This window comes from Sebastes umbrosus, chromosome 2, assembly GCF_015220745.1.
Source record: "Sebastes umbrosus isolate fSebUmb1 chromosome 2, fSebUmb1.pri, whole genome shotgun sequence".
NCBI classification, from domain to species: Eukaryota; Metazoa; Chordata; class Actinopteri; order Perciformes; family Sebastidae; genus Sebastes; species Sebastes umbrosus.
In genome coordinates, this window is record NC_051270.1 from 41,380,200 (window position 1) to 41,406,021 (window position 25,822).

Genomic DNA, 25,822 nt, shown 5'->3' on the forward strand with positions numbered 1-25,822 from the left:
TCAGTCACTCTACAACCATCATCCTGGAAAATTTCACCTTTAGGATTAGCAGCTCCTGAGCAATCTGAAGGAACTCCCACAGGTGCGGAGGTAGGCAACAAAACCACATTTTTAACAACTGGAGAAACAGGATATGTGTGTGCTTGAGACGAAACTGCAAACAGGTGTGACTGCTTCTTTAAGGACCCATTCCTCTCGCTTATGTATTGAATTGACCTGAGAATTGAGTGCACACTGTTGACGCACAAGAGACTCAAGGGTAGCCTGCACTGAACCCATCTGCTGTTGCAATGTACGCACCTCGGTCACCAGAAGTTGTACATCCTTGTTTTCAGTGACCGCGGATGTAATGGAGGTCATCAAGTTTTGACGGTCAGTAATCAGGGACTCTTGGAACTCAGACTGTGTTTGTTGTGCATTCCACTGAATGGCATTTATGCACTTTGAACCAAAATCCCTTACTTCTGCGAGCAAATGGTTACTTGCTTTCTCCACCACATTTGTTATGAGAGTAGTACCCATTTTTAGAGCTTTATCGATGGGTATGCCCTTTGAAATGTTTGACAGCCACTCACGCTGCCAATCCACTGTATTTTTAAACACAAGTTTCATCGACTCTACAGCATTAGCAAAAATGACTAAATCCGAATCTGAGTGTTCCTGGGTGGGAGGAGCTACAGGAACTGGGGATGAAGGCGGAAGTAATAAGCCCTCTAAAGCCAAAAGAGGATGAGTGTCCAGAGACAATTGTGGTTCTACTGGAGCATCTACCCATCCCTCTTCATCATCATCATCATCATCATCATCATCATCCCGTAAGTGCACCTCCTGCCCAACTACAGGCATATCCAAGCTAACATTTAGAGAAAGCTCGGATTCCAATTCCGCAAGCGACGGTTCAAATGCGGTCATTGTAATGTCTGGATCTTCCCAAGACATGATGGATAGTCACTAGTAATTATTTGGACTAATAGTCAAGCCACACTCCAAATACACATTTCAGAAATATACACTCAAATACACTTGCTAAATAGATATCAGAAGATGGGACACAAAACTAAATCTCTTTATTGAAAGATTATGCTTTGTGTTACGTTTCCCTTCGTGGTTGCCAATTATGTGGCGGTACTGAGTTCCCCAGACTTTAGTTGTACAGTCAGAACTGAAAAACAGTTCCCATCCACATAATAATATAAAATAAAATGCCTTCTTAATAATAATAATGAACAAATGCCTCTTCAATAATGAACAAATGCCTCTATATTAACAAACAATTAAGGAAACTGAAATGTTGGTTTGTGTTTTTCCTTTTACCCTCCTTTAAAGTTTTCCCAAATAAAATACACTAAAAGAAATGGGTATAAAGGGTTTCATTGAAAATCAACAAATGAATAGAATACAAAAATACAGCCTTCAGGCGTTAGGCTATTGTAAGGCAAGCCAGATCGTTGCACAAATAGTACCTAAACGTCCCAGTGCAGGTAACCCAATTGGTTGGCACTTAACTTGTTTCCCCAACGTTGAGAGTCAACACTCTCAACAAACAAAACACAAAGATCACAGAATCCCAAAAGGGCCCAAAACAGACCAGAGTTTCTGATAAAGCTGACAACACATGTTGCATTGAGTGAAGGAGAGATCAGAATGACCCTGGGTGTGCAGTTTCCCTCCTCTTTTAAGCCCTACAGAAAGGGCGTCGTTACACCCTGATTGGCCAAGAGGGGAATGCACCAAGCTGCTCTCAACTATCATTTAAGAGCCAGTCCCCACACCCTGCGCAACAGGTGAACTGAATAACCCTCTAATCACTCAGCAACTCAACCAAAAAAACACCAGGGAAAAGGGAAACAACAGCAAGCACCAGAGAATTGGCAGCTGCCACAATCAAACTTTCCCAACATTACTCCGTAGATTACAGATTATTTTGCTCAAATTTGCAATTTTGCAATGTGCAATGTGACCCAAACCGTCCTCTTTGAACCCCTCTGTGTTTCTTACCAGTCGCTCCTCTGCTGACAGCGTCCTGAAGCGTCCCATGGCCTCTTTGATGATCTCGGTCTCCTCCAGGTCTGGGTGGTCAGCAGTGATACTCTTCCTGTTCTCCTCCAGCCAGAACTGGAAACCCGTCTTCGGCCTGAACAGACGATCAACAACACAACCAAGTCAATCTACCTTGTAGCTTCCAATTAAGTCATTTCACAGGGTTATATGGTTCCATCTTTTACCTCTTATTTTCGGTGTTATCTGCAGGTGAAGCTGGAGACGGGACGTCTGGTTGTTTCTGCTGATCTGCAGTCGGCTGTGTCTTCTTCTTTGTGCCCGTCATCTGCAGCAGAGTGGACTGAGTCTGGAGAGGAAATATCTCCAGTTTTATACTTGAGTCTGGCAACAAGGATGCATGATAAGCATCTACAGTGTTCAACCGTTTGATTCATTTAAATACAGATGCATTTTCATATCTGTTATCATCTTGAGGTCACCACATTGCTATACATCAGCCCGGCACAGACGGGTAGTTTGCAAAAGGTCAAGGCCGTGCCCCCTTTTGGGGGAAAGAAAGCCGAAGATCCCATAGACTTAACCTGAGTGTTTGCGATACATTAATAAATGAAGGTTGATCGCCGCTGTGTCCCCTTCAGTCTTCCCCCGTCCAACACAGTGGGCGGATATTACTGATCCAGACGTCTCTACATATCTGACTGAATCCCGTAAGGCTATGTGTTGTCTGTAAATATCCAACCTGTAAACAGCCAACTGTTTGATCTATACGCTGAGATTTAGTTGGAGACGACGTTATCTAACGTTAGCTAGCCATGCTAGTCACTGTCACCAGCACCATTTAGCCATTTGCTACACTGACAGTGAGACTTCACGTATCGTATGAGCCTAAACAATGTCAGTGTGAAAGCCTCGTTAACTCGCTACACAACAGCTTTTCATCATTTTCTCTCCTGTGACAGCCAGTTTCTATCCCCCAAAAGGGAGCGCAGACTCAGAGAGGATGCCATGCTGGTCTGGTCTATAACTTGGAGCCATAAAGACATGCTGGTCTGGTCTATAGATTGGAGCCATAAAGCCATGCTGGTCTGGTCTATAGATTGGAGCCATAAAGCCATGCTGGTCTGGTCTATAGCTTGGAGCCATAAAGACATGCTGATCTGGTCTATAGATTGGAGCCATAAAGCCATGCTGGTCTGGTCTATAGCTTGGAGCCATAAAGACATGCTGATCTGGTCTATAGCTTGGAGCCATAAAGCCATGCTGGTCTGGTCTATAGCTTGGAGCCATAAAGACATGCTGGTCTGGTCTATAGCTTGGAGCCATAAAGACCCTCCATTAGATCTTTTTTAGGACATGGCAGGGGAACAAATCAGACATCAGCGTTTTTAATTAATTGTTGGTGCAACCAGCTACACAGCAACTCTTCAGCATAGCGTTATTACTATTATTGGTTTGTTTAAAGTAGAAGTTTGGAGACATGTTTCAACTTCTTCTGTTTACTCTGTTACCGTCTATGAGGGACACTGGATTGGTTTCCCCCAAAAGGGGCGTGGTCATGAGAGGCTACTCTGGATGACGTGTTGCCGGTCTGATGTATACCTTACTGCTGATGTCAAGTCACTAATAAATAATATTTATAATATCTAAATGGAGGTAATAAGATTGTGAAAACCCTTAAGAAGAAACATTTATTGCTATGTTGTAAGTTTGTTTGATTTAAGAGCAGTTATAAAAATAAATACTAGACATTATTTATACAGCACTATTCAAAACAAACTTACAAAGTGCTTTACATGGATGAAATGGGAAAAAATAACATTTCAGGATTGCGATCAAATAAAATCAGACAATTACAGCAATATAAAATTAAAATGTAAATAAAATACCCAAAACTAGAAAGCAAAAGAAAGATGAGACATGTAGGAAAGTTTGGTAATGCGGATACCTTTGTTTTGGGCCGGGGGGCCAGCGGTTTGAGGATGGGGCCTTTGTTTGGTTTCCCTGCAGATCCGGTGAGTGGAGACAACTTCCTGCTGGACGTCATGTTGTCCAGGATGTTTGTAACTCGAGGCTGGCCCGACGAAGACGAGGGCTTCCCTGAGGCGAGCACCTGCATGTATCCCAACAAAACCTTCATCATTCTTCCACTAAACACGTTCCTCTCTCTTCAACTCACAATCTTCAACTCTTTCTGCAAATTCACTTCTAAATAATTAGAGAGATAAAACATGCTGCCGTCAAAATATTTTTAGTTCTTACCTTAAAGGGATTTGCACGTCCTACTTTACCAACTGCAAAATAAAAAAAGTCATCAGATGCCAGTTCAGATAAAACATATTTAAATTTCGCCCATATGGTGGATCTGATGGGATGGGTGGCGTCAACATGAATTACTTTAACCCTCGTGCCTCATTTTAAAAAAGTTGCTCTGATATCCTCAGAGGGCAAAAATGTCTGCGTCAAAAATCTGCCATAAAAATATTATATATTAATATTATTTTCATTATAATACTTTAAATGCCAGTTTGTCTATTTTGTCACTGTAGTTTATGAAAATAAATCTATCTGTCTGTATATATATATATATATATATATATATACTGGAAAAACAAAGTTCGGAAACTTGTGTTTGGTGGATTATTTCTCTGTTGTTACAATGCTAATGGTCATTGTATTTTACATGGTTGGAAAGCCTGTTTATTTACCTTCACAATGATGTCCAACTTGTAAGGATCATGCATTTGTGGGATGAGCAGCACAGCTGATCATGTTGGTAGTACCCAAGAAAGATTTGCCAAAATGCTCCGTCAATGGTAAACAGTGTATTCTCCTGTTGGTGTTGACTCTTGTTTTGAGTTGTTTGGTGGATTGGATGATTGAACTCTCTATCAGTAACAAGGAACAAACAAGACATATTGGCTATTTTACCCTTTATTCATTTAATACACCGTCAGGAGCCTCAGTAGCAGTGGAAGATCCATACGCAGCCACAACAGCCTGGCACCTCCTCCTCATGCTGGTCACCAACCTGGTCACACGTTGCTGTGGGATGGCGTTCCATTCCTCAACCAGGATTGGTTGCAGGTCAGCCAGCGTGGTTGTGTTGGTCACTCTAACACGTACAGCACGCCCAAGATGATCCCACAAGTGTTGAATTGGGTTGAGGTCTGGACTCTTGGCAGGCCCTTCCATTCTCTCTACTCCCACATTGTGGAGGTAGTCTGTGATAACCCTGGCTCTGTGGGGGCGAGCGTTGTCATCTTGGAGGAGGAAGTTAGGTCCCAGATTGTGGAGATATGGGATCAATACTGGCTGCAGAATCTCATCCCGATATCTCCCTGCATTGAGATGGCCTTCAATGATGACAAACCTTGTTTTGCCAGTGAGGGAGATGCCCCCACACACACCATGACACTGCCCCCACCAAAAGCTGTTACTCCATCGGTGCAACAATCAGCATAGCGTTCTCCACGTCGTCTCCATACTTTGACCCTGCCATCCAACTTTGGCAGACAGAACCTAGACTCATCACTGAACATGACATTCCCCACATGTTCAGGTTCCATTGTCTGTGTTGTCGACACCAGCGCCAACGGGCCTGACGGTGAAGGGCAGTCATTGCAGGCTTCCTGGTAGCCTTATGAGAATACACTGTTTACCATTGGCAGAGCATTTTGGAACATTTTTCTTGGGCACTAACCACATAATCAGCTGTGCTGCTCATCGCACAAATGCATGATCCTTACAAGTTGGACATCATTGTGAAGGTAAATAAACAGACTTTCCAACCATGTAAAATACAATGACAATTAGCATTGGAACAACAGAGAAATAATCCACCAAACACAAGTTTAACAACTTTTTTCCCCCAGTATATATACAGTACAATTCTGTATACTAAATCCTAGGTGAATTTTTTTTTTGTTCACAGTCTGAGATATTTATATATAATAATTAACAACAACATTGATTTTAGTGCATTTTAATTTTTTTGTGCAGGAAACCAGGAAAGTAGCATGTAGTTGCTCCACAGAGTAAACATGGAAAAATAGTAAAAACTACAGTTTTGAAGCCAGGGCTCTAGAACGAAAGCCTGATATAATAGAATACATGATTTAATGGCTGTGGGATCAAACATTGTGGTTTTAATGGGTTTCAATTAGGCTTGTCGCGATAGTTGGTGTTACCGGTGTTCGGGCACACACCAATTACATTATGTACCAACCGTCACTTTACTTTTTTATATATAAATAAAACCCATTTAGTTCATTTTGCGCATCAGCGCTGTGTTATCAATACATAGTCAGATGACGGATGCTACAATCTGAAAGTGAAAGTGTCTGCTCAGAGTCTCAGCTCAGAGTAGCAGGAGTCAGATTTCACACAAACGGGACGAGAGAGAGTTGACGTACAAGATGATGGCGAAGGATTTGGTGTCAAAGCTTAAAGCAAAAGTGCCTATTTGACAATATTTCAGATTTAAACCCAATGCTATAAGGGAACCATAATGTTAATGATGTAATCACCGTGAGGAGGACGGAGCGATAAAAGCCGTTGTGCGCGGCGTAGCAGCGGTGGGTGGAAATCTGCGGCCCCGCAGCGAAAGCTCGACCGGAGAGCAGCCATCCAACGGTAAAGATCAAAGTAAGTGCGCTACAGATATTAAGCGTCATCTTTTCTTGTAAAATCTCCGGTGTAATAGGTAACACCGGTGATGTCACAAGTTTATTAATCAGTGGGAAATTTTCCTCACCGTCACATCCCTAGTTTCAATGGTAACATTTCTGTCCTTTAGGGTCTGATTGTATTCTGCCTACAGTTTATGATAGACTTATTATAAGAGCTGAGGTTGAACTTCCAAAATCCAAAAGAAAACTATGTATGCCATATGCATTATCCAAATCAGAATGAATCAGAATCTTGTTTATTGCCAGGTATATCAGATATACACTGGGAATTTGCGTTGGTTTGTTGGTGCACATAAGCAGTAAAAATAATAATAGAATAGTTAAAAATGTTAGAAAAAAACAAGAGTAAAAGAAATGTCTTTCCATAAATTAGAAATAGGGCTGTCAACGCTAACACCAACACAATCGATCTTCCGGAGGTTGTAGCGGGCTCAGTTTTAAAGCTAGAGTGACGATAGATAGAAAATCTAAGGAATCCACCGGTACCAACCATGTCATACTAGCTTGTCGTGAAAGAGGTTACATAATGCTACGAAGTTACGCAAAACTTTGGTGAGGAAAAACTGTCATGTCCATTTTCAAAGGGGTCCCTTGACCTCTGACCTCCAGATATGTGAATGTAAATGGGTTCTATGGGTACCCACGAGTCTCCCCTTTACAGACATGCCCACTTTATGATAATCACATGCAGTTTGGGGCAAGTCATAGTCAAGTCAGCACACTGACACACTGACAGCTGTTGTTGTCTGTTGGGCTGCAGTTTGCCATGTTATGATTGGAGCATATTGTTTTATGCTAAATGCAGTACCTGTGAGGATTTCTGGAAAATATTTGTCATTGTTTTGTGTTGTTAATTGATTTCCAATAATGAATATATACATATGTTCGCACAAAGCAAACATATTTGTCCACTCCCATGTTGATAAGAGTATTAAATACATGACAAATCTCCCTTTAAAGTACATTTTAAACATAAAAAATGTGCGATTTTTTTTGCGATTAATCACGATTAACTTTGGACAATCATGCAATTAATTGTGATTAAATATTTGAATCGATTGACAGCCCTAATTTAAATATATGTATTGGTGGAAGTGTTCACTCACTTGGTGTCAGAGACAGCTTCATGGGTGAACCAGCTTCTTTAGCAAACGGATTCACACCTGCAGTAGGAGACACGTCGTGCATTAGACACTGACATTATTGACATCTTGTGCTGAGAACATACATGTATAAAGAGAGTTAAAGAAAGAGGTGGAACTGACGTTTTCTGCTTTCTGCTACCTCCTCCGTCTCCATCTCTTCTCCATCCTTCTCCTCTTCCTCCCTGAGCTCTTCTTCTTGCTCCTCTTCTTCCTCCTGATTACGTCTGTTACTGCAATGCTCTCCCGTGACCTCACTCTGGCCGTACCTGTCCAAAAAATAAACTTGTGAATTTCACACTACTGGTGCACAGTAGCTTCAACAAAAATACAAAGGGGGTCCAGTCCTGTAACTACTGGTGAGTCTTGTGTAAAACATGAATGGTTGTCAAAAGGATTAAATGCATTTTGGCATTACCCAGAGGGCCGTCTGACGCTGGAGTATTCTGGCTCTTCTTCCTGTTCCTCTGGCTCTTCTTCCTGGATCTGGTTGGCTTTCTCCAGGGCGATCTCACTGAGCCGCTGGGCGAGGGCCATGCGTCTGGATCGGGACGCATACCGAATGGCCAGAGTCACCACGTTCTGGGTCATGAGCTCTGCCAGCTCCACACAGCGAAACTCTCTCTCCAGCTTACAGGACAGCTGGAAGAAAACGTTGACTCTGAACACAACAGCAGCTACAGAAAACAAATCAGTGATCGTAATATAAACTAAGTTTTCAGACTCACTGCAAACATCTTCATGAGCAGCTCCTGCTGCTCCTTCTGGGACTGACTCTGCCCGTCCTCGTCTATCTCGTAGCCGCTGGACGACAGGAAACTGAAGTGGTTGTGGAAGAGGACTGAACGCCAGAACTGCTCCTGGAGGACAACAGAAGAGGACACAGGCTGTGTACTTCCAATTTACATTACAGAGAAGAATTCACCCATTTATCATGTTGGTCTGACAGAGGATTGGATTACTTTATGTCATCTAAAAGACTCAATATTAACAATAACTATATTAGAAAGCCTGAAGATGTTGTGGCACATCTGAATTAGGTCGCACCTGCTATTCATAAACCCATTACTAATTGAATTAACTACAAGTTTGAACTAGGGCTGTCAATCGATTCAAATATTTAATCGCGATTAATCATAAATTAATCACACATTTTTATCTGTTCAAAATGTAACTTAAAGGGAGATTGTCAAGTATTTAATACTCTTATCAAACTGCATGTGATTATCATAAAGTGGGCATGTCAGTAAAGGGGAGACTCGTGGGTACCCATAGAACCCATTTTCATTCACTGATCTGGAGGTCAGAGGTCAAGGGGCCCCTTTAAAAATGGCTATGCCAGTTTTTCCTCGCTAACATTTAGTGTAAGTTTGGAGTGTTATTTAACCTCCTTTGCGACACGTTAATGTGTTAAAGAAATTAGTGTCATTAAACAAATTTGTGTTAACACGTTATCGCGTTTCACGTTACAGCCCTAATAATTAGTAACTATAAGTTTGAACATTAAGTCCTTCCTAAGTTCTATGATTTACTAAATCAGGTTGCAACATTAAAACTACTAAAAGTTACTACGAGAAATGTTATTCTTTCAAAACTTTCATTTTGTGTTATGCCTGTGGACAAAAGCAGTAGTGTTTCAGAGCACCAGAGTCCCTTTAGAAAACCTCTCATTTTACAGCAGCAATAGGGCAAACAGGGAAACCCTGTTGCTTGCGTGTTAGTATCAGGTGTGTTCGGTGTGTTTACCTCCAGCTGTCCTTTCTCTGTGGAGGTCTGACACAGAGGCAGCTTGAAAGGCAGGATGGCAACAGCAGGTCTGGGCAGGGTGGGAGGATACCTGGAGCCTTTACATGGAATACACCTGACAGGAACAAGAGGGAAACAGAGGGGATTTAGAGAAACATAATGATTAACCAGCAAGAACAGGATTACATCAGAGATCAGGGTCAGGTAGGGCTGGGCGGTGTAACGGCTTTTTAAGGTATATCGATATATTTTCAAACAAGATATAGGATGAGACAATATTGTTTATAGTGTATCGATATCAGGGCTCCGGAGCGCAACTATTTTTGGCCAAATAATCTGGCAAGTGTGAATCAACATTTTTCATGGGTCACACTGGTGTACCTCACATTTAATAGATCTGTCTCTGCGTGTTTATGTGTGAAACCGCACCCTGTACTCGTCTTCGACATCACTACCATACAACATACCAGTAATACGAAATGAAGAGAACTACTTATTGTTTTTACATCAAGAAAAATGCTGCAGTTCCCGTTACACCTGTTTCAAGACCATAATCATCGGCAGAGGTAACTGCGAACCCACCTGTCTCCCTGGTCCCCGGTAAAATGCCTAATCCTGAACACGGCGTCGGACACTGTACATTTAATAACACGAGGCAACCTTACCTCCAATTTCTTTGCTGCTCTGATAATCGCCAAACAACTGACCTCTTCATAGCGCATCTCTCTCTCTCTCTGTCACTCTACCCCTCACCTGCTACGCACACATTAAGCTACTCTTATACCAATGTAATATGTAAACATGCGGATACCTGACAGTACCGTAGGTAGACTGATTTGGGACGCAGTTAACTTAATATTGATAATGCTACATTATCACTCTCACTCATCTTCAACATCTTATCCGGGGTCGGGTTGCGGGGGCCACAGCTCCAGTAGGGGACCCCAAACTTCCCTTTCGCGGGCCACATTAACCAGCTCTGACTGGGGGATCCCGAGGCGTTCCCAGGCCAGTGTGGAGATATAATCTCTCCACCTAGTCCTGGGTCTTCCCCGTGGCCTCCTCCCAGCTGGTCGTGCCTGGAACACCTGTGGTTCGGGCATCCTTACTATATGCCCGAACCACCTCAGCTGGCTCCTTTCAACACAAAGGAGTAGCGGCTCTACCCTGCGTCCCTCAAGGATGACTGAGCTTCTCACCCTATCTCTAAGGAAGACACCAGCCACCCTCCTGAGGAAACCCATTTCAACCGCTTGTGCCCGTGATCCAGTTCTTTCGGTCATGACCCAGCCCTCATGACCATAGGTGAGAGTAGGAACGAAGACTGACCGGTACCAAAACATGGCCTCCGATTTAGAGGTGCTGATCCTCATGCCAGCCACTATAAACTCGGCTGCGAACCGATCCAGCGAGTGCTGCAAAGTCACAGACCGATGATGCCAACTGGACCGCATCATCTGCAAAAAGCAGCGATGAGATCCTCAGCACACCGAACTGCAAACCCACCTCCCCCCGACTACGCCTCGATATCCTGTCCATGAATATCACGAACAGAATTGGTGACAAAGCGCAGACATGGCGGAGGCCAACCACCACCGGAAACGAGTCCGTTTTACCGCAGAGAACCCGAACACAGCTCTTGCTTTGGGTGTACAGAGATTGGATGGCCCCGAGAAGTGACCCCCTCACCCCATACTCCCGCAGCACCCCCCGTAGTATCTCCCGGGGGACCCGGTCATACAGTATGCCTTCTCCAGTCCACAAAACACATGTAGACTGGATAGGCATACTCCCAGGCTTCCTATAGGATCCTTGCGAGAGTGAAGAGCTGGTCCGTTGTTCCACAGCCAGGACGGAATCCGCATTGTTCCTCTTCGACCCGAGGTTCGACTATCGGCCGAACCCTCATTTCCAGCACCTTGGAGTAGACTTTACCAGGGAGGCTGAGTAGTGTGATACCCCTGTAATTGGACGGATCTCATCATTCCCCGGGACTTTGCCACTGTGGAGTTGTTTGACTACCTCAGTGACTTCCACCAGGGAAATTGATGATGATCCCCATCAGCTTCCAGCACTGCCTCTACAATAGAGGGCGTATTAGTTGGATTCAGGAGTTCCTCAAAGTGCTTCTTCCACCGCACGATTACCTCCTCAGTTGAGGTCAACAGTGTCCCATCCTTACTGTACACAGCTTGGATGGTTCCCCGTTTCCTCCTCCTGAGGTGCCGGACGGTTTTCCAGAAGCACCTTGTTGCCGACCGAAAGTCCTTCTCCATGGCTGCTCCGAACTCCTCCAACACCCGCTGCTTTGCCTCCTTCACGGCAGTGGCTGCTGCCCTTCGGGCCTGTCTGTACCTTACAACTTCCTCCAGAGTCCTCCGAGATAACATATCCCGGAAGGCCTCCTTCTTCAGTCCGACGGCTTCCCTGACCACCGGTGTCTACCACGGTGTTCGAGGGTTGCCGCCCCTTGAGGCACCCAAGACCTTTAGACCACAGCTCACCGCCACAGCTTCAGCAATGGAAGCTTTGAACATCGCCCACTCGGGTTCAATGCCCCAAACCTCCACAGGGATGCCAGAAAAGCTGGTGGTATCGAATTGGTATTGAGAATCATGGAATTTCACTGGTATTGGTATCGACTACAAAATTTCTGGTATTGTGACATTGTGACAGGGAAGTAACAAAACGTTTAAAATGTATTAATGTGGTGCCAAAAGGCACGGTGAAAAAATTTGGGTGCACCTAAATTATGTGCTGGTGCACCTAAATGAAAAAGTTAGGCGCCGCAGTGCAACCAATGTAAAAAGTTAGTTTGGAGCCCTGGTTATAGTTTAATGTTGCGTTACATAAACCATTTCATCCGTAAACCTGTGCCAGTGTAAAAATGTCAACTCTCTCACACTATCCGCACAACCCTTGTCTCTCTCTCTTTTTGGCTGGACCGCAGCAAAGTGGGGACCAGCATTATAAACATGAAAGTATGTCCCTGAGACTGACGGTGATAAAGTTGTTGAGTGATGAAGTTACACCATTGCTCTCTCAAAATGAACATGCCCGACAGTGTTTCTAACGGTAACGTCGCCTCTGCAATCAATCAGCTGATCCACTTCCTCAAATCATAGACGGATGTTGTTTTTTCTCATAGGCTTATAAAATGTATATTTTTCTGTATTTGTGTTTCAAACGTGGTCAAATCTTGTAAATGTAGGTGTTGACACAGTTTGATGCGTGTTATAAGTGTAGCGTGGGCGTAGCTGTGTGGTGGAGCGACAGAGAGAGGTGTTGGCGATCGGAGCAGAGAAATTAGCAGTAAAGTTGTTAAGTGACCGTAAACGTACAGTGTAGGTTCCAGTTTGTAAATGAATAAACACTACAGCTCCTCAAGACCAACATCTGAAGCTTGGTCATGGGATGTAACCTGTTTAACAAAACAACAATTTGTTGTTCTGGATTACTCATCCAAAGCGTCATTGTGTAATGATGTTACAAGTAGCATGATTATAGTGATGACTTTATTGAAATAAAGCAGTCCTCAATGTTTGTCTCAGACGTAGCTTAACCATGTCATATGATATCTGTTTCAATTAAAGTGCTGTGACATCTTACATGTGGCGTTGACTTAAAAATGAACATTTAGCCCACTTCGTAGAAAATAGAGATATATATTGTGTATCACCATTCAGCCTAAAAATACTGAGATATGATTTTTGGTCCATATCAGCCAGCCCTATGGTCAGGAAATCTATACCATCACACTGTCATTTTGTAGATCATATCCTGATAACTACAGATTGCATTTATTGTCCTGCAGACAACTTTTCAAAGCATACTGTAAGTTTTTAGATTTGGTCCATCACAGTGAAAGTTTAGCTGCTATTTGTGTTTATCAATGTTCTGCTACCATCATGTGATAATCCATCTGAGAATAGAGACAGTTTTGTATTGACCGCTTCCTTGCTGGTGCTGTCAGCTGCTGAACAGCAACTTTACAAATGCAAAAAACACCAAATTCTAATTTTTCCCCCACAAGTTTTTTCTTTTTTGTGTCTTCTGACATTGGTTTTATAGGAAAAGTCCCTGCGTGTTTCGAATACAGACAGGACAACCTTCAAGAAATGAGACCAGCTCTTCCTTCAAAGCCCAGGAATGCTGGCCAACAAGACATCATGGATTTACAACCTGCAAACAGCAACGATCAAGATGAGAAGATCCTTTTTCTTTTACGTGGCTACTAAACCATACCACTGACCTAAACCACCTTTGACCCTTCAAGATCTCCAAGAGGCAGCAAGATGGACAAACCAATTCACTCTCCAGTGTGAGCTGCTCGTATCATTTAAATAAACTATTGGCCATCATAAATCACATGTAAGAGCAAGTCACCCCCAGTACAGAGACTAGCTGGCACAAACTTTAATCTCACTGTGGACTGTGATCTCTACTAAAACATAGTTTGGATTTTGTTTAAGGATCATTAATAGAGTGTATTATTATGTGTTTATATAACCATACCTATTTGCCTTAGTTAGACTTTTGTTCCACTGCCTGTAAGCTAGGAAGTGTATCATCAACACATTAACCACAAATTTCTTTAAAGCATTAACGCAATCGATCTTCCGGAGGTTATAGGGGGCTCAGTTTTAAAGCTAGAGTGAAGATAGCTAAGGAATCCATCGGTGCCAACCATGTCATACTAGCTTGTCGAGAAGGAGGCTAAATAATGCTACGAAGTTATGCAAAATTTTGGTGAGGAAAAACTGTCATGACCATTTTCAAAGATATGTGAATGTAAATGGGTTCTATGGGTACCCACGAGTCTCCCCTTTACAGACATGCCCACTTTATGATAATCACATGCAGTTTGGGGCAAGTCATAGTCAAGTCAGCACACTGACACACTGACAGCTGTTGTTGCCTGTTGGGCTGCAGTTTGACATGTTATGATTGGAGCATATTGTTTTATGCTAAATGCAGTACCTGTGAGGGTTTCTGATCAATATCTGTCATTGTTTTGTGTTGTTCATTGATTTCCAATAATAAATATATATATACCTTTGCATAAAGCAGCATATTTGTCCACTCCCATGTTGATAAGAGGATTAAATACTTGACAAATCTCCCTTTAAGGTACATTTTGAACAGATAAATAAAATGTGATTAATCGCGATTAAATATTTGAATCGATTGACAGCCCTAGTAATAATTATCATAAGGAACATTATTTTTAAACAAGCCAAAAGCTGTTTCAGTGATGGCAATGTTTTAGTTTATGTGCAGTCTTTCACTGAGATGATTCAGTCAGACTCTAAACATTTGTCTGCGTCTCCTTCGTGCCTCCATCAAAACCCAAATATACCAAAGAGAGGACAACACATGACCAACGTCTCAGCTGACAGGAAGTCAGAAACATGATGGTGGAGGAGAGAGAGAGTTCACCTGAGCTGTTGGGGGTTCTCGTGTACTCCAACCACCCAGTAGTGGTCTGATTTGCTTTTGCAGGTCTCTCTGGTGTTACACACTGGTGTCCATGTGTTGCCCAGGGAGCGGTTCAGCATCCGCACAACCCCATCCGAATCCACATAGCACGGGGTACCTGAAAAACCACAACGTAACCAGGCTGTCATCTTACAAATCCTAAAATGAGTCAGAGGAAAATGCTGCTTCTGTTTAAAATTATTAATTTAATACATATAAACAGAGTCAAAGAAATGTTTCCAGGAGAATAAAAACATATATATTTCTTCTACAAACTGACCCTCTGCAGTGAATCCGAGCCAGGACAGGTAGGACTTGTGAGATAGTGGGAGGGGTTCGCCGTTGATGAGCTGCTTCTTCCTTCGACCGAACTGCAGCAGCTGAACACCCAGAGCCTGGTCACCATCAAAACCTGGAGCTGATGACGGAAATTAACATACATAAGGCCTTGTCAAAGCTTGAAGATAACAACGGAAGAGTTAGAGAGTCCTTACATGATTGGGACCCACATTTAAAAAACAAATATAAAATACTATGGTAAGCCTTGGAAAAATGGTCTGCTGTAATGTTGCGTATATAGAATTTATTCTTTTAAGGTTCTTTCTACCCTTTGAAAAGCCCATTCAGTGCTTTTTAGAAAAAACAATAAACAACAAAAACTTTAATCACCCAATGACAACATTCTCTGGAGTGTTTTAGTAGTCCACCTCTCAGAACAGAGAAGCTTCCATCTTCCACAAATGTTGCTCCGCACCAACTCTAATAATATGCAACCATGTATTTATGGTCCAAGTCAAAACACAAAAATCTCAGACTTGTATGTTGTGAACTTCATCTACAGTAATTGTTTAGTTAAACTACAAGCATGTAAATCTCCACTGGGAAAAATTAATACTGTATATACAAAATATATCCAACCCCCACTTTCCTCCTATAAACTCCCCATGTAGCCTCCTGATTTGAAATGTATTTTAACAGGATATTCCCATTGAGATTTAAAATCTCTTTTTCAGGGAGTCTCCGTAACATAGACCAAATGTTAATCAGTTGAATAAACTATTTTAACGGAATACAAATTTAAATATTTGTTTAAAAAGTAGTGTAGCAAGAATAAAGAACACCTTCCCATTATTCCCTACTAAGCTTTAAATGCTACTTTCAAAAAACAGAAGCAGGGCTGCAGTCAATGATTATTTCTTAAATGACTGATCTAGTCTAGGGCTGGGCGATATGGCCTAAAAATAATATCGCGATATTTTTAGGCAATATCGCGATACACGATATATATCACGATATTTTCAAATATCCTCTAAGCACTTCATAAATGCTCGATTTAACCCTTTGATGCATACAATCACACCAATATGATGATTCTTGTAGTCCCTGCAGCACACTGTATGTCTGCATTAAAACCTTCTTGTTTATATTCATTAGTGGTTTCTGTTGGAACTATTTTAATCTGGCATGCAAAAAGGGGGAAATCACAAGTTAAATTCAACAAAACATTATCCAACAGTATTCACTTTAACCAAATAGTTATCTGGCAATACATGCTTTATATATTCACACACACACACACACACACACACACACACACACACACACACACACACACACACACACACACACACACACACACACACACACACACACACACACACACACACACACACACACACACACACACACACACACACACACAGTGTAATTAGTGTATAGTAACTTATTGTTATATTAACCAGTAAGCTGTTATAATGTTGCTGATAATACAAAATATTATTTTCCCAGCAGTGTAGAAAGACTCACCAACCGCGAGGTGTAGCCTACTGTATGGCCAAAACTGCATGCTTGTCCACTAATTCAGGCTGACAGCTTTGGTTGTGTTAGCTGGACGTTCATATTTTGGATCAAGTGTCTTAATGAGTCTTTTGAATCTGGGCTTTTCAACTACGCTAATGTTGTGATGTAGGTGTTTACAGCAGCCGTGATTTCTTTGCATTTTGCACTTTTTTGTCATATGGGATTGCTTTGGAAAGCGAGGAAGCCAGAGTCATTTGCCTCTGGTCTGGTTCTGGTTGCTTTGGTCATGTTCTCGCTACCGTACTCGCTTTGCCGCTTCGGTTCTTTCACTTTCTCCAGACTCATTCTCTCTCCGCTGCGTCCCTCCATAAACAAAAACACGCCGGTCGAATACATCACCCTCGCCCAGGAGAGAGTCTGGATGAGGGCGGAGTCTGTGACGTGTGTATCTGTGTCTGTTAGAGGGAGCCGGAGGAGAGAAGGAAATGCCAAAGCGAGTCTCATGCCGGCGGGGTGGCTTAAAAACATTACATGACAATTTGTAGTCGATGTTCGCGATATAGTCATTTTATATACCACGCGTGGGACAAGCCGCGATACATCGACTATATTCGATATATCACCCACCCCTTATCTAGTCTATAAAATTCTTTAGTCTATAAAATATCAGAAAATATTAGAGATCAATTTAAGTATAGATCAATTTCCTAGTGCCCAAAGTGATTGTGAAACATGCAGATTTTCCACAAACAAAACCTAAAACTATTCAGTTTACTATCAAATAAGACAAAGAAAAGAAGCAAGTATGTCTTCATCGATCAAAATCTGCTCTGTATATTTTTCTGTCCAACGACTAATTGATAAATTGCCTATTGTTCCAAAAAAGCATTTACATCTCGTCCAGTCAGTGTTTGAATTTGACGGAACGGAGGCTGGAGTTGGTGCGGATTGGAAGGAGTGCCTTCACAGATGTGTCTCCTCTGCTGTTCATTCAGGGACTTTTTTCTCAATTAGGGAAAGTTTATTTTGTACTTTCCACACAGAGACAACAAAAAACACCTCAACACAGCAATTGTACAGAGAATATATCACAGTGGTGTGTGTGTGTGTGTGTGTGTGTGTGTGTGTGTCTAACCCCGGTGGTAGACTATGAGCATCTGCTCTCCGTGTGCGACCATGCAGACCACGTTCCCCGGCAGGCTGAAGATCTCTCTCTGGACTCCGCCGATGGAGAAGAGTCTGAGCATCAGCGCGCTGGTGGCGACCGCCGCCCAGCCCTGACCCAGACACAGCGCCCTCACATCCTCGCCCTGTGGCAGGTCCACCATCCACTCCTTATTGGTGTCCCACGACGAGAAGTGGAGGCACTGAAGCTTACTGGGAAGAGAGGAGGAGCGGGTTGAAGGGTTTACTGTAAATAATTGAAACAAAACAAGACAGAAGGAGGTTTACCTGGCGAGCTCGTCCGTGCTGGGGCAGGCCAGCAGCACGGCCTCCTGGGAAAGATCAGCCAGGGTGTGACCCAGCGAGTTGGTGAGGTGCATGGCGTGGTGCACGGCCGTGTCGTGAAACTCCACGTCGATGGCGTTGTCCTGCTCATCGTTGTAGCCTCGGACTATTCCCACCGAGTTCCACATCTGAGGCACAAATTGGCTTTTAATACACGTGAGACTGGAAACCATTTCATATTACCGCAAGATGAAGTTTTATTTTAGGGAGTCTAGGGAGGCATGTGTTCGAGTCTACCATGAAGCGGTGTGTGAGGTGTGCCGGGGTGGAGCTTGGCTGAAAGGCCTTCTGGGGAGGTGTTGGCAGGGGTCCCTCATAGATGGGACGCAGGGGCACCAGCGGGGCCGCTGCAGGAACTACGGCGCTGCCCGTGTCGTCATCGTCCCCAAATTTGTCCTGACCGAGCTTCAGCGAGCCGGTGTCTGAAGAAAAGACATACATGCAGAGATAGATGTTAAATCCACTTATTCTCCATTCACCTGAGCCACGCACTCCGACTGGAACACACTTAACAAGTGAGCAGAGGATAAACAGGACAGAAGTAACCAGCAGACAGATTTCATTCTATTGACATTACCTATATCAACTAAAGTAGAGCTGAAACGATGAATCAATCAACAGAAAATTAATTTTCAACTTTGATTATCTGTTTATTTACAAATTTATCAGGCAAAAATAGATAATATTCTATCATAGGTTTCAGTTCTCAAATGTGAAGAACTGCTGCTTTTCTCTATTCTATGTTATTGTAAATTGGATCTTCAGGTTTTAGGTTGTGATAGGCACATTTCACTATTTTCTGACTTAAAGTGGAAACAGACAACTTTTGTCAACCCTTATAAATGCGTAGTTCATGGTGAGGGGTCAATTTGGTACCGAATGGTTTTACTTTAATCTGTCTCTAATCTAATCTGCATCCTCCCTCTCTCTGACTCTGTCTTTCACTCACCCAGTGAGTTCTCATCATCCAGGATCGCCCCTCTGTTCCTCACCCGACCGGTTGCAGGCATGAGGAAATCATCATCATCGTCGTCGTCGTCCCCGGCGACGGGTTTCTTAACCGGCGAGTTGATGTCACTCAGCCCTTCATCCATGAGTCTGTCATCATCATCATCAAACAGGTCGTTGTACTCTTTAGCTGGCTTTTTTGCTGGTGCCTGCTGAAAGTTATTTAGCATCAACATGAAAACAAACATTGAAAATTAGAATTTGTGTGTTTGCCATAAAAATAAACAGATGATGTTGTGAGAAGAGTGATAATTACAGTTTTAGGATTACAATATGCATTTGAGAGCTAAATTCACAATATCATTTGTGAATGAAGAGGGAAAAGCTCACCTGTCCCAATTCAAGTATCAATGTCTTGACAACTCACATGAAGGACAAACATTTACAAGAACAACAATGTTCTTGCACACAGTATTGTAAGTCAATATATTGCTTTATTTTAAGCTAAGTTAATGTTTAGTTATGACTCCCTATAGCTTTTCATTATCTAATATAAAACAAACTGATTCCGCCTTTAGTTGCGTGAAAGTTTCACTGCGTAAAGCCAACCTGAAAGTGAACCACCATCACCTGGTGATTGAGACCGATAATGAAATTAAGGAACAACACTGTTCCTGTGAAGCCAGGTAGGTCTTTATTCACCGTTCACCATTAACAATTCACCATCATTAAAAAGCAAAAGCAGCATGTGTATACATTCAGGATACCTTCAGTAGCTGGCGTAGCAGAGAGGATCCTTATCAGAACTGGCCGATGCTACGATGATTGGCCAGTCTGCGTTCAAGGGGCGGGAACTTAGCAAATTATTAAAAGAAAAAGTGGCAGAAAGCTGGAACCATGAAATATTTTGCATCTTTGCATTAAAAATGACGATTATCGAAATAGTTGCCAATTCATTTTCTGTTGATTAATCGTTTCAGCGCTCCTTTTACATTTTCCATACGTTTTGTGTGCAAAAATCAGAATTTGTAAAGTAACTAAAGCTGTCAAATAATTGTAGAAGAGTAAAAAGTACAATATTCTCCCCAGATGTAGTGAAATACAAGTAGAAAGTGTCATGAAAAGAAAACACTTAAGTAAAGTACAAGAACCTAAAATGTATACTGAAGTACAGTCCTTGAGTAAGATGACTTAGTTACATTCCACCAGTGCCTATCACCATATTGAGCTAGAGTAAACATTGAAATGGTGTTATCAGCGCCGTACCTTGGTGGTGTTGTTGTCTGTGGAGGTGCTGAGTCCGTCCAGCAGGCCCAGGCTGCCCTCTGTGTCTGTGTAGGTGATCTGGCTGCCTGACGGATGCCAGGCCAGACCACACACTGTGAAGCCCTTCTCGTGCTTCTGCCTGCAGCCGAGACGAGAAAATGTCAGCTGTTAGTGATCCTGAACGTCTACTGTTTCTCCTGATGGCTTCACCAACGCAGACAATTAGTCACAGGATGCGTTGTACAGCTCATTTGCATTCAAATGTCACCAGAGATGCATCAGTTATCAACTTTCAAAGTTTGCCAATCTGTTATACCTTTCCAGACACAGCTTGCTGTTCACGTCCCACACCGTCAGTGAACCCCCCACGCTGCCCGCCGCTAGGAACCGCCCACATGGAGACCAGGCCACCACATTGACGAGCTGCAGAGACAACAGAGAGGAAAAAGAATTGAAAAATGAGGAGAAAACACAATCAGAGCACAGGCAGACTGGACCTTCAGTCCTACTGATGATTTCAACTACAGTCTTTGAAGAAGTCGTCATTTCGGTGCCTTCAGGTTGTATAAAGATCCCATATTTGGTCTAAAACTTGATGGTACGCTTCAGCAGACGAAGGGCTGCAGAGCATGTCCCCTTCAATATTTAGAACATGTGCATAAAAACATGAAAGTAGCAGAGCACATTTATTTTGACAAAAATAAAGACATTTTCCACCATAAATTGATGCAGAAAAGCACAAATTGGTGCATAAAGATTTACCAGAATGCAGGTAATTAAGTTTAATTAAATTGTGTTTGATGCTCACAATTTCCTGGTTTCATATATGTCACTCCCAATGTTGAAATTAAACCTACACCCTTGACTCTACCATGCAAATGTAGCTTAAACTAAAAAAAAGCTCTTTGGTCACAGAGATGGCACTTCTGTGCATCAAAAAACCTCAAAAGAGGACAAGATGGAGGACCTGATTGCCTGAGTGAGTTTTTAGCTTTTAGCAGTAGCATTACACTAGCTCACCAGTGTAATCTGCACCTTTTTATGCTGTATTGTGATTGGTTGGTTTGTATACGTGGGTCAAAGCATCAATCACATTATAGTACGTCTCACAGTGTGATCTTGGACTGACGACCAAAGATTTCACCACGATTCTCAACTATGTGTGTCTACAATGGAGAATGAGACTTCTCGGTCACTGCCAAAGTCATCAAGAACTCCCAGCACGCATGCTGATGCTGCGGGAACCAACGCACAGGCATCGATCACAGGGACGTCCCACACCAACATTCATGGACGTACTGAGGAGAGATGCTGGACAGTGCTGGTGAGCTAGCCAGATGTATGGAGGACTGAGATAGCTGGAAGTTCCGCTTGAAAGCACAGTAATCAGGGAGTTTTTCGTGGCCACAGCGCACTTGGTGGATCTTGTTGGGTCTCTAAACTATGGTGTACGGTCTAAGACCTGCTCTATATATAAAGCGTCTTGAGATAACTTCTGTTGTGATTTGACGCTATACAAAAATAAATTGAATTGAATTGAATGTAGAGCCAGGACAGGACTTTATTCATCCCCGTGGGGAAATCGCAGTTGCACAGCAGCACAGATTCTAACAGAAATATAAATAAGAGCATTAAAAAAGACAGGGCGGGCGCCTGGTTAGCTCGGTTGGTAGAGCGGGCGCCCATATCTGGCAAAGGCTCAGTCCTAGCCGCGGTGGACCCGGGTTCGAATCCGGCCTGTGGACCTTTCCGCATGTCATCTCTCTCTCTCCCCCCTTTCCAAGACTCTATCCACTGTCCTATCAATAAATGCTTAAAAAAATGCCCCCAAAAAATAATAACTTTAAAAAAGACAGGGCATACAATAAATATGAGTAAAAAATACCCAAACGATAAGAAGACTGGTAAAAGTTGTATGTTATAAAAAATAAATGTGCATTATAAGTTATGTGCACTGGTATGCATCTGCATATTACACAACAGAATGAACAGTAGCAGTAGTGCAAACATAGATATCCACATGAACAAGACAAACAAAAACAATGCAAAAACAGACGCTGTCGGAGACCACTGAGTTGGCTCAGACTGAGGTCATCACGGCAGTTGGTACAAAGGAGCGCTTGAAGCGCACCTACCTGTGTCAGCAGCTCATCCGACAGGGTGCTCACATGATCCCAGGACCCTCGCTCGTAAAGGTGCACCTTCGCCTCTACAGGAACCGCTAAAAACTGGACGAGCACACAATAATCATTTATTAATCACTGATGAGGCTTGCGCTGAGGAAGTGCTGGAGAGATGCAGATGTTAACGGTAGACACCCGGCTTCAGAAGTGTGTCACTGACCTTCGCCGTCCCGGGTTGCCAGGCCAGCCGACACAGAGACTTTGCATTACTGACGTCATTGGTCTTCTGCAGCAGAGGCCAACTGATCAGCTGAGACTGAACGGACACAAAGCAGATCAGCATCTGAAAGACTGGACCCATGAAGTGCACATCAAAATAAAAAAGGTTGTATGCTTATTAGAATCTTTGGGTGTGAGGTGCTGAAACACTGATGTACCTGCTTCTCGATATTCCACACCACGACGGAGCCGTCACAGCTGGCAGACGCCTGACAGAGAGAGAGCACAGGAAGTTTAGTATTTGTTGTTTTTAAGTCAAAACAGTTCGACATCCAAGTTAATCAAGTCAAATATTATCTACCCAAACATGAAACAAATCAGATGATATGAGAGATTTCTTCAACAACAGTTTTGTTTTGACATTGAACAGTATTGTAATTTAAAACTTAAACAAGGCATCACCCCAAAAGGTATGGTCCAAAGCGCGTTTTGTGAGGGCATACGTACGGACAGACGGAACACAATGCCTCCGGCCACGGCTATTGCTGGCACAGAGGCATGAAAACGGAGGCGACCGAGCCTTTGTGGTGGCCGTCCCTAATCTCTGGAACAGCCACCTTTTCATATAAAAACTGCTCAGACTACAGAAACATTTAAATCGCTGCTGAAGACCCACCACTTTTCGTTGGCGTTTCCTCTTCTCGTCCTCTTTTGTGCTGCAATTCTTTTACTACTATTATGTGCAAATTATGTTTAATGTTTTCCTCTGCTCTTATTGTTGTTTGCTTAGTATTCATTTGCATTTTGAGCCTGTTCAGCACTTTGGTCAACTATGTTGTTTTCTTTAAATGTGCTATATAAATAAAGTTGACTTGACTTGAAGTTTGACTATAAAAATGTATAAACTGCGTTGTTAAGGCAGATGAGCATTATCTGGGAAACATCACGTTTATCTTCTAAAATGAATACCAAATCATGTTAAATGTTCGCAAAATAAGTTGGTGTCTGTTTATGAGTAGTAAGAAATCATAAATCATCCTTTAGAAGGGGTAGATGTTTACCGTAAGCTGGCAACCAATGCTTCGAGATGGCTGCTGTGATCTAACTTAGGGCCAACTCGTCTTCACTCATCAGGGCATAATGAACAGAGATTTCACTGGAATATTTGTGTTGTCGTTACAATTTAGTCATTCAATAAAATCAACGAACACTTATCCTCAATTTTCATTGACAAAATGATCGGTGATCGATGGGAACAGAATTTCCCCTTTTAGGTATTTTGCTAAAGGGAACCCTTCCAGGATCTGCATGTTTGTTCTTCAGAGTTTTAACTTCATTTGGGGGTTCCCGTGGATGCTAATTTCAGACAAAAGTTTTCAGAATCATCAGCAGACAAACAGCCAACAACCTCAGCGCTGCATTTCTAACATCCAGAGGAAAAGGTTTACCGACCAGGAAGTCATCTTTTGGGTCAAAGGCAACACTGAGGACAGGCGCTCCGTGGCCCCGCAGTGTTTTCTGCTGGCTGCTGTCCGATACCTCCACCACCTTAACCATGAAGTCACTGAAGAAAAACACAGAGACATAAATAAGATTAAATATGTGCAAACTGGCATGTGCAGGTAATCTGTGTTCACACGTGACCGACAGCGACAGACCGTAGGGACATCAGCTGTGAACCAGCACGAGTGCAAATTGTCAAATCGATGAACGAGACAAGCAGAATAATCCTGATTTCCTCCGACGTCCGCCAGAATGCAGACGCCAAATTCGCCCTAACCGCCTCCGATGGCTGAATTTTTACAATCAATACCACAACAGAAATTACCAGTGTGAAAATAGCAGCATCAATACGGCATCATGCTGTGTGCTTTCATTGCTGTGATAAACCCGTTCAAGGTAAATCAATGCTGGTAGCAAACAGACGTTTATCTTCAATCAGGACTAATCATGAGGCTGCTCTGTCTGTGAGGTGGAAACATCATTCAGGTACACTGCTGTCTGTGTATTGAAACAACAACACTGAACCTAATGAGATCTAGTTTAGTCATAGCGTACTGAACACAACAGACAAGTTACGCACGACAGCTTCACCCGCCGCCACAGGAGAAGCCGGAGCAGAGCGATTGTGCATCGCTTGACAAAGTAAAAGTGACATTCGCTCATCTTTCAGCTCTGGTTCCTCTCTGGGATCACTGGTGAGAGAAACCTCAGGATGAACCGTTTAGTCAGCCGGACGTCCTCATAGCTGAATACATCTGTAAAATGCAATATCATTTTTCAAGGATAATGGTCAACATGGGTGGAGTCTGTGTTTAAACCAACCAAGCTGTGTGATTAGACGTTTTGAAGCGGTTTGATAAAGTCTGTCAGCGACGACTTTAACCTGCAGCGTCAGCAAAAGCTCCAATAGTTTAACCTTTTTGACAGACTGCACTGTTTTTTTAATATATTGGACAGATATACATCTGATTTCAAAATAGAAACCAGTAAATGAGGTGTCCAGAGCGTCAGTTGGTACAGATGTTCAGAATAGATAATCTATTAATTAAGGATGCAAACTCATCAGGGGTGAAAAGGTGACAAAGAAGTGAACCCCCTAGGGTGGATTTATAGTTGATTGTTGAATGTAATCTTACTGCTAAAAAGGTCATGTAAAGGGGACATCAGTTCATGTCTGGTCAGTCCAAGGCCCAGACGATGGTGGTTGATTGAAACGCGGCGGCCGCAGCACAGGGGCAGCCCCAACCTGTCCAGACATGGGCAAGCGACAAGGCCTGCACGTGTGCCTCGGTGAAACCCCACAGGAAGCACAAGGAACAGAGTGACAGGAGGAAGCACGGCCGAGGTCCAAGGGGCCAGAGACCAACGGGGGCACCAAACAATACAGACCTTAATCAAA

The 25,822-nt window shown here is 42.9% G+C and overlaps 1 protein-coding gene across 2 annotated transcripts in view; it reads right to left on the reverse strand.

Annotated features, from left to right (window-relative positions):
• The window catches only part of wdhd1 (WD repeat and HMG-box DNA binding protein 1), a 40,427-nt gene that overhangs the window by 9,948 nt on the left and 4,657 nt on the right, over nt 1–25,822 (reverse strand). Inside the window, exons 5-25 of one of the 2 annotated variants that reach the window (XM_037796445.1) lie at nt 24,373–24,484; nt 23,139–23,189; nt 22,922–23,017; nt 22,714–22,806; nt 20,895–21,001; nt 20,579–20,717; nt 19,314–19,521; nt 18,602–18,786; nt 18,308–18,492; nt 17,991–18,232; nt 15,336–15,473; nt 15,017–15,173; nt 9,578–9,692; nt 8,560–8,691; nt 8,250–8,473; nt 7,955–8,100; nt 7,796–7,852; nt 4,261–4,292; nt 3,947–4,111; nt 2,226–2,347; nt 1,999–2,134 (exon numbers count right to left, since the gene is read on the reverse strand). In XM_037796445.1, coding sequence (XP_037652373.1) covers nt 1,999–2,134; nt 2,226–2,347; nt 3,947–4,111; nt 4,261–4,292; nt 7,796–7,852; nt 7,955–8,100; nt 8,250–8,473; nt 8,560–8,691; nt 9,578–9,692; nt 15,017–15,173; nt 15,336–15,473; nt 17,991–18,232; nt 18,308–18,492; nt 18,602–18,786; nt 19,314–19,521; nt 20,579–20,717; nt 20,895–21,001; nt 22,714–22,806; nt 22,922–23,017; nt 23,139–23,189; nt 24,373–24,484 — 2,842 coding nt within the window. Of the gene's footprint in view, nt 1–1,998; nt 2,135–2,225; nt 2,348–3,946; nt 4,112–4,260; nt 4,293–7,795; nt 7,853–7,954; nt 8,101–8,249; nt 8,474–8,559; nt 8,692–9,577; nt 9,693–15,016; nt 15,174–15,335; nt 15,474–17,990; nt 18,233–18,307; nt 18,493–18,601; nt 18,787–19,313; nt 19,525–20,578; nt 20,718–20,894; nt 21,002–22,713; nt 22,807–22,921; nt 23,018–23,138; nt 23,190–24,372; nt 24,485–25,822 lie in introns of both variants that reach the window. The other variant, XM_037796436.1, reaches the window with a different exon arrangement.